The sequence below is a fragment of the Caenorhabditis remanei genome, chromosome IV (assembly GCF_010183535.1).
Source record: "Caenorhabditis remanei strain PX506 chromosome IV, whole genome shotgun sequence".
In the NCBI taxonomy this organism is placed as follows: Eukaryota; Metazoa; Nematoda; class Chromadorea; order Rhabditida; family Rhabditidae; genus Caenorhabditis; species Caenorhabditis remanei.
This window is the reverse complement of record NC_071331.1, coordinates 22952543-22968016: the sequence shown is the minus strand read 5'-3', so window position 1 is coordinate 22968016 and position 15474 is coordinate 22952543. Positions and strand designations below refer to the sequence as shown.

At 42.2% G+C, this 15474-nt stretch overlaps 5 protein-coding genes across 5 annotated transcripts; 3 read left to right on the top strand and 2 right to left on the bottom strand.

Annotated features, from left to right (window-relative positions):
• Nucleotides 1–2133: 2133 nt before the first annotated feature.
• GCK72_015882 (uncharacterized protein) lies at nt 2134–2645 on the top strand (the record flags this gene model as incomplete). Its single annotated transcript, XM_053731193.1, has 2 exons — nt 2134–2301; nt 2544–2645. The coding sequence occupies 2 exons, from the start codon at nt 2134–2136 to the stop codon at nt 2643–2645; spliced, it is 270 nt and encodes an 89-aa protein (XP_053585965.1).
• A 60-nt stretch (nt 2646–2705) lies between these two features.
• GCK72_015881 (uncharacterized protein) lies at nt 2706–4826 on the top strand (the record flags this gene model as incomplete). Its single annotated transcript, XM_053731192.1, has 3 exons — nt 2706–2732; nt 3066–3193; nt 4076–4826. 3 exons carry the CDS (start codon nt 2706–2708, stop codon nt 4824–4826), a joined length of 906 nt encoding a protein of 301 aa, XP_053585964.1.
• Nucleotides 4827–6987: 2161 nt separating this feature from the next.
• On the top strand, nt 6988–9609 carry GCK72_015880 (uncharacterized protein; the record flags this gene model as incomplete). The annotated part of the gene is made up of 3 exons (XM_053731191.1): nt 6988–7073; nt 7627–7731; nt 8214–9609. The coding sequence occupies 3 exons, from the start codon at nt 6988–6990 to the stop codon at nt 9607–9609; spliced, it is 1587 nt and encodes a 528-aa protein (XP_053585963.1).
• Nucleotides 9610–10854: 1245 nt separating this feature from the next.
• On the bottom strand, nt 10855–11752 carry GCK72_015879 (uncharacterized protein; the record flags this gene model as incomplete). Its single annotated transcript, XM_053731190.1, has 2 exons — nt 10855–11524; nt 11703–11752. 2 exons carry the CDS (start codon nt 11750–11752, stop codon nt 10855–10857), a joined length of 720 nt encoding a protein of 239 aa, XP_053585962.1.
• Nucleotides 11753–13081: 1329 nt separating this feature from the next.
• Nucleotides 13082–15032, bottom strand: GCK72_015878 (uncharacterized protein; the record flags this gene model as incomplete). Its single annotated transcript, XM_053731189.1, has 4 exons — nt 13082–13153; nt 13202–14426; nt 14500–14718; nt 14824–15032. 4 exons carry the CDS (start codon nt 15030–15032, stop codon nt 13082–13084), a joined length of 1725 nt encoding a protein of 574 aa, XP_053585961.1.
• Nucleotides 15033–15474: the final 442 nt, after the last annotated feature.

The window sequence follows — 15474 nt, the reverse complement described above, 5'->3', positions numbered from 1 at the left end:
AAAGCCATTCTAGCCCGGCCCGCGGCACATTAACGAATAGCCATCCGGTCCGTAGTAGGTCATGGACATAGCACTCGCTGAGATCTACATTTTGGTATATTTTTCAGCTCATAATATTGAGCTTGAAGGGAGTTACGGGCCGGCCCGGTTTGCAAGTATGAAAAATAGTCGAGGAAAAGAAAAACCTAATCGATATGTATGCCAGTCGACACCACACCTGTCTCCAATACGAATAATCAAAAAGATAAAGAAAAATGGATAGAGCACCGCCCGTGTCTCAGCTAACAACCAGATAATTTGAATATGTCACCCCCTTATGACAACCAGCTGGGGCCGTCTCTTCTCTCTCGGGGCGAAACGTGTTGTTGTTGCCCTTTCCTCTCGATGTCTTTTCCTGTAGAATCTCGTCGCTCTCTACTTGTCTGCGTCTCTTCTCACTATCTTTGGCATTTGTGTACAAAGAGAAAGGGGGTATAAGGGGAGCGTCTCTTCGACACGTCCTTCAGCTCTTCCTCTCGTCGTCTGCGTCTCCCAATGAAAAGATTATTATAATGAGGAGACGTGAGGAGTGAAAGGATATGGAGTACGGAGGCCACGCCTTTTTTTCCAAGACAAATAGACACACAGACAGATGCGATTTGAGCTACAAGAAGAATAGGGGATCCAAGATTATCTATATTATGGAGTGGAAAACGTGATATTCAGATTCAGTGCGTCGAGAGCTTTCAGAAAAGTATAATCATGCCTAGATTCCCACCACATTGGGTCTCACCACGAAAGCTACAGTAACCCAGGAATGGATTACTGTAGTTTTCGTTGCGGGACCCAACTTGCACCAAACTTAGGCATGATTATACTTTTCTGAAAGCTCTCAACGGCCTGAATCCAAATATTTTATTTAAAATCTGAAAATCATACAAAAATTTTGAAATCTACAGTACCCTTTATGAAAATCGTGTCGAGACCCTACTTGTTTGTACTTTTCTGAAAGCTCTTGACAAACTGAATCAGAACGGTTCAAAATTTCTGGGATTATCCGAAAACAGACTGTAGTTTTTGTCACTTTCTGATTTTCGGCAAATGTTCGATTACCCCCCTCTCACCATTTCCCCCCTCGACGACCCCCGTCCCGATGTAATCTAACGGACCGTCCGTTCGTTTTTTGTGTATTCTGGTGGTACTTCTTTTTCCGAGGCCACCTCCCCGCGCACACACTGGCTAAGCCTCCCGTTCGAGACGGACCGTTTTTTGTGTGTGAAGGTCCCGGAGGGGGGGGGGGGGTCCGTTTTCTCTCCGCCTCTTCGATACTCACACTATTTTTTTTGTGCGCGGGAAGGTGGTCTCCATTGATTGTTTACTTCTGTTAATAGGACGTTTATTCACAGTAAAAGCACACAGAGACAGTTTGAGCCAGATTTTGCAGGAAAATGTACTTTTTTTCGACAATTTTCGGGCCCAGAATGTTCATCTGTGTGTCTCGGTGTCCGGATGCCCCCAAACCAGCAGAAATAGACTAAAACTGTCATTTTTGCTACAAATTTGAGCGCGGATTTCCTGTCTGTGTGCCCGGATGCCCACATTTTTGCCAATTTTAAGACTCGGTTGTCCATCTGTGTGTCCGGATGTCCGGATGTCCCAAAATTTATCAAAATCCCGATTTCCTGATGTCTGTCTATGTTTCCGACAGTCCGGATGTCCATCTGTGTGTCTGGGCGAGTACAGGAGTCGTTTTTACAGGCTAACTTCAAGATTTTCAGTGAAAATTAAGATTTCTTCCAACAATCTCTCTATCCCCACTTTTTCAGATGTCATCGTCCAACCTGACTCCAGGCCAAAAATTTGTGAAAATGGTGATGAAGAGAAATGTGAGTTTTTTCTAACTTGGTGACCGAGCTTACTGTAGTTTTAATTACCGTACCACAGTTTAAAAAAGTCCCGTCCATTTTAAGCTTACTAGGGAAGGATGCCAAGTCAAGATGGAGTTACGGGTCAAGATCCGACCATGATATATGACCTATATGGCCAGACCAGCCGATTTCCTTTCCAACCATATAGGTCTTGTCCCGTAACTCCATCTTGACTTGGCATCCTTCCCTAGTTAGTTCTATCACCGAAATTGATATCAATTGATCAATGACTTCCAGAGCGACCCCCAATTCGTACATTTACGAGATTCCGTCAGAGGAAACGCTGAACGATGACGTGTCCACGGAGCCTAATGTCCAAAAGAATCCATTTCTGGAAACTTTGCATAGAAGATTGGATCAGATGATGGAAGCGGAAGGAGAAGTCGAGGAGAAGGTTGGTAGAAAATCTCTGTTTTCTCTCAAAAAATCAGTCAAAAATCATGGATTTCGAATGTAATTCTGTCAGACAAATTACAAAAAAGGACAAAAATGACCTAAAAATTGTCAAAAATTGCATTTTTTGACCGAAAATCTAATATTTCGGTTCAGAAACGAGTCAAAAATTGTGATCTTTGGCATAAAATTAGTCAAAAACCCTGTCTATCTGAAAATTGACTACCCACTACCGTATTCCAGAACGACTTTTCGGATTCGGATGACGGCGACAGTAGTGACGATGAGTTCTTGCAGGAGATGAACGGTGACCAGGAGCAGGACCTACAACCATCAACAGAGTAGAATACTGTCGGAGAGCCGCGTGATTTGGCTGAAAGTGTGTGCAGCATTTTGAGAAGACGGATGGAGGAGTCCTGGCACAAGGCGAAAGTGAGCCCTTGAAAATTTCCAATCTTTTAAAGTGATTTTCATTCAAAATTTAGATTTTTAGCGTGATTTTCATCATTTCTACACTAAAAACTACGATTTTTAAGTTAAAATCGTTATTTTTTGAACAAAAATAACAATTTTTGAGTAATTTTTAGTCAAAAATCCCAATTTTTGCAATAGTTAGTCTAGCTGTCTCAATTTTACCGATTCTTTTTATTAATTTTTGAGATTTCGTCCCATAACTTTATTAGTTTTAATTGGATCAACACACTTTTTATACCATAAGAAAGCCCGTATTTTTCTCTATCGATATAACCTGATTTCAAATTTCAGATTACGCCCCAAATAGCCGGAGTGTACCCAGGACCACCACCTCAAGTTAACCAGCCGGGTGCAAAAGCGGCGGAAATCAGAGAATTGAAGTTGGCACTGGAGAAGGAGAGAAAAGAACATCAGGAAACGTAAGTAATCCAGATTTGGGATAATTACCACTTTCCGAGTAAATTGCGATAATTGATACCATTTTTAAAGTTTTAGAGCTAATTAGTACCAAGTAGTCTAGATTTGCGATAAGTTTTGGGATAATTACCACTTTCCGAGTAAATTGCGATAATTGATACCATTTTTAAAGTTTTAGAGCTAATTAGTGCCAAGTAGTCTAGATTTGCGATAAGTTTTGGGATAATTACCACTTTCCGAGTAAATTGCGTTTTAGAGCTAATTAGTGCCATGTGGAAAGCCATGTCGACTATTTTTTGCAATTTTCAGTCGTTTTAGAACCGAATTTTGCAGACCTGAGTGCCCCAAAACAACAATTTTTGTAGTATACTATAGAACGAGACTAGATCTCCATTTTTGTAGTTGACCACTTTTTTGGACGAGCGGCCCCCTACTCAATGGGACGGTCCGCACAAAAAAGTGGTCAACTACAAAAATAGAGATCTAGGGTTGACTTACAGTATCTCACTAAAATTGGAGTAATCAGACAAAAAGTACTGTCTAGGAAAATAGATACAGACAGAGGGGAGAAGCGCTCAAAATTTGATTCAAAATTAGTCCAAAATTTTAAATAATTGTTGAAAAATCATATTTTGAGCTGTATTTCCACCATTTTGTATCAAAATTTGCTGAAGTTTTTTGTGGTTTACTGTAAATCAAGCCTAGATCTCCATTTTTGTAGTTGACCACTTTTTTGAACGGGCGGTCCCTGAGAGTGTTTGAGCCACTTACATTGAGTACCTATAACTCCTCAGAAACCACCCGTACAAAAAAGTGGTCAACTACAAAAATAAAGATATTGGCATTACGGACGTCTTGAATCAATAAAAAGAACTTTTTTTCAGTCGGTCCAAACTGAAAAGTTCCGAAGAAGAGCTGCAATCCGCGTGGTCTCAACTCCATGCTGCTTTTCGAGATAATCTGAAATTTCTGAGAATTGACAATTTCAAAAAAGTTGACGAGCTGGAGCTAGAAAAGGGGGCGGAGCTTCTCCGGCTGGAACTCGAGGAGGCAAATCGAAAATACCAGAATATGAAGGAGTTTTTGGAGGGAAAGCTGGACGAGAAGGATCGGGAAATTTGGGAAAAGGAAAAAATGCTAAAAGAATCCATCGAGAATGAGAATAGACTGAGAGAACAACACGATGCTACAGTAACCGAGATGAAAATGAAAATCCAGAAGTTGGAGGAAAAAATGGACGGTGCGAAGAAGAACGCCTTGGCTCAAACCGTTCCACCAGGAGACATCGAGACGCAACCAGCAACCAAAATCGTCTTCAAAGGCCCATACGCCGACCAGATCACCTACCATCAATGCATCAAAGTGATCAACTCGTCCGCCCGTCGTATTGCTTACTGTATCAAAACCACCAAAAGACTCCGAGTCAACGTACCATGTGGAGTCCTTGAACCAAAGGAGGGCGCCAATCTCATCGTCTCTTTCAAAAAACTCTTCGGACGGGTGGACGACCATATCACTGTGGAATGGATCAACACTCCGGATGGAGCTGGAGAATTCCGTCGTGAATGGTTCCAGGGAGACAGTATGGTTCGCAAAAAGAACTTGCCTATCGAATACAATCCATTTTCGGAATAAAAACTTATTAAGACTGACTTTTCGTAGGCTTTAGGGTTTGAAAATTATTAAAAATTGCCTTCGTGAATAAATGACTTGTATACTGTATTTGATGTTGTAATTTGACAAAGCTTACGGTATTGATAACCGGCTTTTATCTATTTGATCTTTTCCTATAATCTTGTTTTCAGTCCCCCCTTGTTATATGTTCATTCGCTATTTGACAGGTGACAATCCGCTGATTCCTAAATGATTACTGTCACTGTCTGCCTATCTTGTCTAATCGTGTGCCCCATCGACATCTCCATGTATCTGTATATTTTGATGACGTGGCAGATGGCCCCTAGTGATTGATGATGACGTAGGGGAGATTATGTAATATTTGTCCAGGTCGTTTGTGTGGTTGCTACATAGCCCGCTCCTCTCCTATTGAGATATTTTTCTAATGGACCGTCCGTTTTTTGGTGTGTACATATTCTGGTGGTCCCCCTCCTCTCTAGACCCATCACACCGTCCTAATTGAAGCCTATTTAGGCTCCCACCACGAAAACTACAGTAACCCGCCGTAAATCGTGCCCTTAGGCTTGTGGGTACTTTTCTGAGAGATCTCGACGATCTGGATCAGAATTTTCAATTCAAAAATTTCTGGGATTATCCAAAAACTGGCAAATCCCTCTTGGTACGGTTTCCTTCTCTCTAACCACCTCCCCCCTTCTTCATCCCCTTATAATGAGATGGTCCCTCCCCGATGTAATCTAACGAACCGTCCGTTCGCTTTCTGTGTATTCTGGTGGTCCCTCTTTCTCCGAGACCTCTCCCCGCGCACACTGGCTAAGCCCCCCGTCCAAGACGGACCGTTTTTTTGTGTGAAGGTCCCGGGGTTCCGTTTTCTCTCCGTCTCTTCGATACACACACTATTTTTTGTGCGCTGGTCTCCTAGCATTCATTGATTTGTTTCTTCTATTAATAGGACTTTCGAAAACCGCAGAATTCACAAAATCTATCATAACTCCATCGGATTCAGTCCAAATTGATTGATACTGTTATTTTCAGATTCTTCTCGTTTTCAGTTTTCAGAAAAGTGCACACAACATTAGGTTTGAAGCGATTTGGGTCTCGGCACGATTTACGAGGGCTACTGTAGTTTTCGTGGTGAGACCCGATTTTTTCAGGATCTAGGCGTGTGGGTACTTTTCTGGAAGCTCTTGACGAGCCGGATCAGAATCGGTCAAAATCTCTGAGATTATCCGACAACTGACAAAGTTACTGTAGGTTTTGTCACTTTGAGACCCCGCCCCCCCCCCCTCTCTCTCTCTCTAGACGACCCCCCGTCCCGATGTTATCTAACGGACCGTCCGTTCGTTTTCTGTGTATTCTGATGGTCCCTCTTTCTCCAAGGCCACCTCCCCGCGCACACTGTGTAGCAAAGTCCCCCGTCCAAGACGGTCCGAGGGGTCCTTTTTCTCTCCGTCTCTTCGATGCACACACTATTTTTTTTGTGCGCGGGGAACGGTTGTGTGGCGGTCCATTAGTCCTCTGGCCTCTTCGCATTCATTGATTTTTTCTGCGGTTAATCGTTTCTGTTTCTACTTATTTTCATTAGTTTTAAGCCCTATTCTATCCGATTTCAGCTCAATTTTTGACAAATTTTTGATTTTTGCGATTTTCCTTAACGTTTTTATGGGAAAAACAATGAAATAAGCCAAAAAGCTAAAAATTAGTTAAAATAGCCAAAAATCTGGCAGAAAATAGTGAAAAGTTCAGCCGAAATTGGGAAACCTCAAAAAACGTTGAATTTGACGGCTGGCCGTATTTTTCGACTCGTGGCCTAGAAAACCATATTTTTGGAAAACTAGTCCCCGAGCTCAAAAAAACGTCCAAAAATGTCCAAAAGTCACGAAAATCACTCAAAATCACTGGTGGCCGAGTTTTCCACATGGTGGCCTAGAAACCCAAATTTTGCAAAAAACTCGGCCACACTCAAATTTTGATGTTTTTGAGCAATTTTTGGGTTGCTTTAAGACATTTTTGGCACAGTAACCTGTCCGTGTGTCTGTTTATCCCATTTCTTCTTCATTTTTCTATATTTTCATCCTACTTTCATAAGATTTCACTCTTTTTCCACACATTTTCCCTCCCAATCTTGATTTTTCAGAACTTGTAACGCACTCCTGTTCACAACATGTCCCACTACGACTTCGTAGATACGGATGAATACCAACTAATGAATAATATGCTCAAAGTCGATCGTGGAAGGATCCGACAATTGTGAGTTCATTTTTTATTTTGTCACTTTTGAGCAGTTTTGTGAATTTTCTCAGCTCGGGACGCTTTTTTTGTTTCTAAATGCAAAAAAATGCCTTCAAACAACCCAAAAATTGCCCAAAAACGCTCAAAATTTGGGTGTGGCCGAGTTTTTTCAAAATTTGTGTTTCTAGGCCACCTGGTGGAAAACTCGGCCATCTGTGATTTTGAGTGATTTTCGCGTATTTCGGGAATTTTTGGGCGGTTTTTTGAGCTCAGGGACTAGTTTTTTCAAAATTTGGTTTTCTAGGCCACCTGGTGGAAAACTCGGTCATCTGTGATTTTGAGTAATTTTCGGGCATTTTTGAACGATTTTTGGCTTCAAGGACTAGTTTTTGCAAAATTTGGATTTCTAGGCCACGAGTCGGAAAACTCGGCCACGGACCAATTTTGGTGGTTTTTTGTGGTTTTTAGGCTTTAAAAACGCTGAAAATGTCAAAAACTGACTTTCTGAGCTCGGGGACTAGTTTTTGCAAAATTTGGATTTCTAGGCCACCTCATTTACCCAAATTTTCAGAGAAGCCAAGGCCAACGAGCACCAGAAGGTGCTCACCGAGCAGGACGCCAGAATCAAGGAGTTGGAGACTAAGGATACAAAATTGGAGGCAAAAATTGATGAGCAGTGAGTTTTCTAGGTCATGGACTTTTTGGGAACTTAGGCCATCGCGTATTTTAACGAATTTAGGTGAATTTTTGAGAATTTCGAAGTTTTTCTTGACAAAAATCCAAAATTTTCTTGAAATAACCCAAAAATTGCTCAAAAACATTAAAATTTGGGTGTGACCGAGTTTTTGCAAAATTTGGGTTTCTAGGCCACCAGGTGGAAAACTCGGCCACTGGTGATTTTGAGTGATTTTCGTGACTTTTGGGCATTTTTGGATGTTTTTTGGAGTCGGGGACTAGTTTTTGCAAAATTTGGGTTTCTAGGCTACCATGTGACAAAAACTTCGGCCACCGACTTTTTGGGAACCTAGGTCATGTGGGATACTAGGATTTTAAGTGAAATTTTGAGAGATTTCAAGTTTTTTGTTAAAAATTCAATTTGAAGTGATTTTAAGCAATTTTTTGAAATTTTTTGATATCCTAATTCATTTTTTTTTTCAGACAACAAATTATCTCAACTCTTCAAGCCAATCTGGAACATGTCATGAAGCGTCTCGAGTCTCTGGAAATCAAGCCAATTGAGAAAAATCTGGCGGTTCAAGAGATTAACGATCTGAAAAAGGAGGCGGAGCCCAAAGATTCAGAAGGCAAGGAGGCGGAGCCTAAAGGGGCGGAGCTAAAAGATTCTGAGACTCACAAACGTGAGAATATCCCAGATGTCCTTGAGCTCTACAAAAAGTATTTGAAATCTCTAATCGAGCAAGGCAGGAAGGAGGCGGGTCTCAACAATCCGAAAATTGGAATTCTGGAGAAATCGGCGGAGCTTCAGGATTCTGAAGCTCGAGTTCCGAGCGCGGAATTTCAGCTATTGAAAATAAAGTCATTGACTCGTAAAAACACGGAACTCAATCAGGAAAATCAAAAATTGACCGAAGAATTAAAAAATTCTCAGATGGAACTGACTCTAGACAATTGCCAGCTGGCGGATCTGAAACAAGGATTCGGGAAGAAATTGAATGAGATGCAAAACCGCTATGACGATTTGATTAATAAGGTAGCGACGCTGGAATCCATGAATTTGAAAGAAACTTTCGACAAAAAAAGAGCGGAAATCGAGGTGGAGGAGTTTAGCAAGGAGCTTGAAGCGGTCAATTTGAAGAATGAGGATTTGGAGGCGGAGCTAGCGGAGCTCAAAGGGAAAATGGCTGAAAAGAAGGAAGAGGAGGAGTCACTCAATCTGAAAAATCGCGGATTGGAGGCGGAGCTTACCGATCTCAAATCCAAACTGGCTGAAAACAAGGAAAGACAGAAGAAGGATCAAAAGATTATGGAGGCGGAGCTAGCAGAGCTGAAAGGGAAATTGACTAAAAAGAAGGTTTCGCTCAAACACGTCTTTGAGTTCCGAGCCGTCAACCAGAAAAACCAAGATTTGGAGGCGGAGCTTACCGATCTGAAATCCAAATTTGCTGAAATCCAGGAAGAACAAATCAGTGTCAATCTGAAAAACGACAAATTGGAGGCGGAGCTCACCGACCTCAAGACCAAACTCGTCGAAAAAGACGAGCATATCGTAAAATACCAGGAATTCGCCAAGAAAACATGGATCGAGGGATCCGTACAAAAGCAGAAATATAATAAATTGGAGGCGGAGCTTGCGAAGAGATTGGAGGTGGAGAAACGGGCAGAGTATCAGAGGATGATAGAGGAGGCAAGGAGAGAGGGGGCGGAGAATTCAGAAGAAGATGAAGAGGAAGAGGAAGAAGAAGATGAAGAAGAAGAGGAGGAGGATTCAGAAGATTCAGAAGCTTCAGAAGCAGATGAGGATTCAGATGAGAGCGGAAAAGAAGACAAGAAGTCGTCGAATTCCAGCTGGGAGAAGATTTTTTTTGGAAATTAATGTGAAACTTTTTTTGTAAATTTTAACTTTAACTTTTTCGGATTCTTATTTTATGAATAAATGACCTGAATACAAAAGTAGCTTGTCTGTCTGATATCCTCAGCCACACCACCGTAACCCCAATTTAGGTACAGTAATCTAACTTTGTCCACCTGTCAGTCGATTACCGTAACCGAAAGACGAATAAATCGGAAATTTTGATGCTTTTTTGAAGTTTAAAGACTCAAAAACCTTGAAAAACATTGAATTTGACCACTGGCCGAGTTTTCCGACTCGTGGCCTAGAAACCCAAATTTATGAAAAACTAGTCCCCGATCTCAGAAAGTCAGTTTTTGACATTTTCAGCGTTTCTAGAGCCTAAAAACAACCGAAAGTGGTCCGTGACCGAGTTTTCCACTTGGTGGCCTAGAAATCCAAATTTCGCAAAAACTAGTCCACGCTGTGGTTTTAATGGTTTTTTTGCTGGAAATTGCATCAAAAACGTGAAAACAAAGAAAAATGTCAAATTCAATTAATGGCCGAGGTTTCCACCTGATGGCCTAGAAATCCAAATTTATAGAAAAACTAGTCTCCGAGCTCAAAAAACGTCCAAGAATGCCTAAAAGTCGTGAAAATCACTCAAAATCACCGGTGGCCGAGTTTTCCACCTGGTGGCCTAGAAAATAAAATTTTGCAAAAACTAGTCCTTGGGGTGGTTTTAATGGTTTTTTTGCTGGAAATTGCATCAAAAACGTGAAAACAAAGAAAAATGTCAAATTCAATTAATGGCCGAGTTTTCCACCTGGTGGCCTAGAAATCCAAATTTATAGAAAAACTAGCCCCCGAGCTCAAAAAACGTCCAAAAATGCCTAAAAGTCGTGAAAATCACTCAAAATCACCGGTGGCCGAGTTTTCCACCTGGTGGCCTAGAAAATAAAATTTTGCAAAAACTAGTCCCCGAGCTCAAAAAACGTCCAAAAATGCTTAAAAGTCGTGAAAATCACTCAAAATCACCGGTGGCCGAGTTTTCCACCTGGTTGCCTAGAAAACCAAAGTTTGAAAAAACTCGGCCACACCCAAATTTTGATGTTTTTGGGCAATTTTTGGGTTGTTTGAAGGCATTTTTGTGATTTTCTATCTGTCTGTCTATCTGTCTGTCTGTTTGTCCGTTTACTGACTAAAAACTCACATTATTGTGCCCAAAATTCATTAAAATTCCAAAAAATTCAAATTTGCAATAAAAAACAGCAAAAAAAGATTAAATCCTCATTGAATCTCCTCCCAACTGGTCATCGATGCGCTATCCTCCTCCATCATCTTCTGATTTTTTGACAATTCTGGAGACTCTGTATGCTCCGCCCCTTTTTCTTGATTCTTGACATCCTTAGGCTTTAAGGTCGCTTGTATCGATTCTGGAGTCTTCTGAAGCTCCGCCCCTTTCTCCAGATCCTCGATGTCTTGGAGCTCCGCCTCCTGGAGCCCCAGATTCTGGAGCTTCTCCTTCAACTCCCTGAATTCTCCATCTGCCACAGTGCGCTGAGCCCTCTCATAATCCAAACGGTACTCCATGAATTTTAGATCATCCGACTTCATCTTCAGCTCCCGGCTAGTTTTTACATTGGCATCCAACAGAAATTTGATGTGACCTTCGAGCCGCTTGATTTTCTGTTGAGGGTCTTCTGGATCCACTTCTTCCTCCTCTAGCTCCTCCTCATCTTTTTTTCCCTTTACTATCAATTTTTCATACTTCGACTCCACCTCCTTCCACTGAAATCTAAGACTGCTGAGCTCGTCTTCTATTTCATTCGCCTTTTCCCGTTCCGGATCCCTCTCCTCTTCCAGCTCACTCATCTTCAACTTCATCTTTTTTAGCTCCTCTTTTGTCCAGGCGAGTTCGTCTTTTAGTTGGGAATTTTCTATTTTGAGATAGCGGATTCTGGAATGGATAATTAGTTTGGGATAGGAGATGTCCGGAACCTCGATTTGCTAACTTCAGAATCCGGGACTTAACAGAACTCGCTTCTTACAACTGCGCTCTACCGAATCCAAAGAAATTTGCGTAGGACGGAGATTTGAGTCAGGAATGAAAGATCTAATATCCATGAGCAACTTACAAATCGTCTGCTACTTGTCCTCCGTCAGGCTTGGTTGTGCCGATTTCCATGCTTGGTTGTTCAAGTCGGAGTGTTCTGAAAATCACTAGCTGACGAAAAAGGTGACAATGGGACGCGCAGAGGGAAAAGGTAGAGGAATGCTCCCCGATAATTGCGAATTGTATAGTAGGAATGGTTCAAATCCTACGTCACAAGAAGACAATGAATGAGTGTGTCTAATCGGGCCAATCTTTCGAGATAATGCGTGAGTCCCCGGGAAGATGGGTGTATGCGGACTAGAGAATGTTCGAGAACGTCTTCTGCTCCGCAAACACTGAGTACGTATTTGCCTTCAGGAGTCTCACCCCCTAACATTCCTAGGGAATATGAAGTGACGTGACAGACCTTCTGTGGCAATTACCACTTGTCGATTTATGATGATGGAGCAGATGCACAAATATAATGGAACGTAAGAATGGAGAACGTTATGGACAAGGTCTTATCTCGTGTGAACCGTCGGGAAGGCTCATCGGGAAGATTGGTGTATGCGGACTAGAGAATGTTCGAGAACGTCTTCTGCTCCGCAAACACTGAGTACGTATTTGTCTTCAGGAGTCTCACCCCCTAACATTCCTAGGGAATATGAAGTGACGTGGCAGACCTTCTGTGGCAATTACCACCAAAACCTGTCGATTTATGATGACGGAGCAGATGCACAAATATAATGGAACGTAAGAATGGAGAACGTTATGGACAAGGTCTTATCTCGTGTGAACCTTCGGGAAGGCTCATCGCGAAGATTCGGTGACGCACGGCCTCCTACAGAGGCCCTCTCAAAGTACTGTGCACAGTGACGTGGCATACCCAGATCCGCAAACAAGACCAATCCCTCCGCCTTCGGCGATCTCATTCACAAGAAGACAATGAATGAGTGTGTCTATTCGCGTCGATCCTTCGACATAATGAATTTGCGCGCGTGAGTCTCCGGGAGAATTGGTGTATGCGGACTAGAGAATGTTCGAGAACGTCTTCTGCTCCGCAAACACTGAGTTCGTTGATCTGGCGGCATAGGCCGGCCTCACAATATTTGCTGACCTAGTCCCTTAAGATAGAGTGCCACGTCACCAACAAGGTCTTATCTCATTGAGAACCTTAGGGAAGACCCCATAGACTCTTTGGGAAGATTCTGCAAACCTACCGTTTCTTCTTGTAACTGAAGTCAAAAATGACTGAAAGAAAGTTGAAGGACCGAATTCTATAGTTTTGGAATGTCCTAGTTTTGAAAAACGACTGGTTGTAAAACGATAGTCTTTATTGGTCTTATTTTAACACAGATTTTACACAAAAAACACAGAATTTTAATTGATTAATTGATTAATGAAAGATCATAAGGCAGCAAGTCAAAGAGTAATTTCGTTCACCAGCTTTGCGAGTTGCTCCTGCAGTGCATTGACTGTATCCTTGACGCTATTCTGGATGCTAGTGAGATTTTGGATCCCGGCTAGAATATTTTTAGATACTTTAAGCCCCGCTGCTTGCTGTGCAATAATCTTGCTCAGCTTCTTCTCTTTCTTTCCATTCTTCACTTGCTCCTCGAGCTCCACCGATTGCTCTTGGTTTCTTTTGGTCATTGTCTCAACTTTATCGTTCACTTCCTTCAGATACAAGCCCAGCTCTGCGATCATCTTGTAAGCCTCTTTGACCTGCTCCTCGAGTTTCTTCTTAGACTGGAGCATCATCTCCAACTGCTCCTTCTGTTCCTTCAACCTCTGAATCTCCTTCTTAAGCTCCGCCTCCTCAAAAGCATTCAGCTGCAAGGAAACTCGTGCCATCTCATTCTCCATATTGAGCAGTCTAACAGGATCTGATTGGACATGAGACATGGTGGTCAGGTTGGTGATCCAGGACTTTAGTTGTTGGATTTCGGCAGCTTGGGATGCAATTTTCTCTTCAGCTTGGTCGTATTTGGCGCTATTCTTGATCAGATTTTGGATCTCTGCATTCTTTTCGGCAATAAGATTCTTAGACTCCGTGAGCTCAGCAGCTTGCTGTGCATTATTCTTGCTCAGCACCTCGTTCTCTTTCTTTGCGTTTTCCAGCTTCTGCTCAAGTTTCTTCTTAGACTGAAGCATAGCCTCCAACTCCTTCTTCTGTTCCTTTAACCTCTCATTCTCTTTTTTAAGCTCCGCCTCCCCAAAAGCCTTCTGCTGCAAGGAAACTCGTGCCAACTCTTTTTCCACATTGAGCAGTCTCGCAGGAATTGACTGTTGAATAATGGCCATGGTAGTGAGGTTGGCAGCTTGGTCATGCTGACCATTGACTTGATCTTTGACGCTATTCTTGATCAGATTTTGGATCTCTGCATTCTTTTCGGCAATAAGATTCTTAGATTCCTTGAGCTCCTCTGCTTGTTGCGCAATAATCTTGTTCAGCTTCTCGTTCTCTTTCTTTCCATTCTCCTCTTGCTCTTCTAGCTTCTTCTTAGACTGGAGCATCGTCTCCAGTTGCTCCTTTTGATCCTTCTCCTTCTCAATCTCCGCCTCTTTTTCAAACTCCTGCCACACTGCATCAGGACCCATCTTACGGCACATGAAAAACCACAAATCCACTTCTACATTTGTCATCTCAACCGATTTCCGTATGATCTCCCTCTGATCATAATCTGGAGTCGGATTTGTCTCGTAGAACTTTGTGAGAGTTTTATGCTTGTGAGCTGTGAACATTGGATACCCCTCATTGGATTCCCTGAAAAGTGACAATATTGTCAAAATTCGAATGCAGAGGGCCTAAACGTTAGTTGAGTATTGTAAATACTTACATCTCTTCCTCCAGTTTTATCATCTCCAATAAAATCTCCTGCCCCAATTTTTCAGGCCCCACGACTCGGCATTTAGAAAACCAGGACTCCACTTCCACATTTGACATTCCATACGATTTGGCTATGCTCTCTCTCTGCTGCCTATCTGGAACTGGATTCTTCTCGTAGAACTTTGTGAGAGTTTTATGCTTGTGAGCTGTGAACGGCTCATGGGATGCCCTGAAAAGTGACAATATTGTCAAAATTCGAATACAGATTCAGATTCCTTCAGTCTCAGCCAATTTCAGAAGGCCTAAACGTTAGTTGAGGATTGTTAATACTTACATCTCTTCCTCCAGTTTTGCAATCTCCAATAAAATCTCCTTCCCCAATTCTTCAGGACACACGACTTGGCATTTAGAAAACCAGGACTCCACTTCCACATTTGACATTTTATACGATTCGGCTATGCTCTCTCTCTGCTGCCTATCTGGAACTGGATTCTTCTCGTAGAACTTTGTGAGAACATCATGCTGTTGAAGCGAAATGTTCATCTTGAGTGTCCTGAAAATATGAGCAAAGATAGAAAGCGAATATAGAATGTTCTACTAGAGATAAAAAAGGAAACACGACGAGTAAGACGAATGAAGACAATGAATCAGTGGGACAGATCTTTCGAGATAATGCGAGAGTCTCCGGGAAGATTGGTGTATGCGGACTAGAGAATGTTCGAGAACGTTTTCTGGTCCGCAAACACTAGGTACGTATTTGTCTTCAAGAGTCTCAGCCCCTTACATTCCTAGGGAATATGAAGTGACGTGGCAGACCTTCTGTGGCAATTACCACCATAATCTGTCGATTTATGATGATGGGGCAGATGCACAAATATAATGGAACGTGAGAATGGAGAACGTTATGGACAAGGTTTATCTCGTGAGAACCTTCGGGAAGGCTCATCGGGAAGATTCGGTGACGCACGGCCTCCTGCAGAGGCCC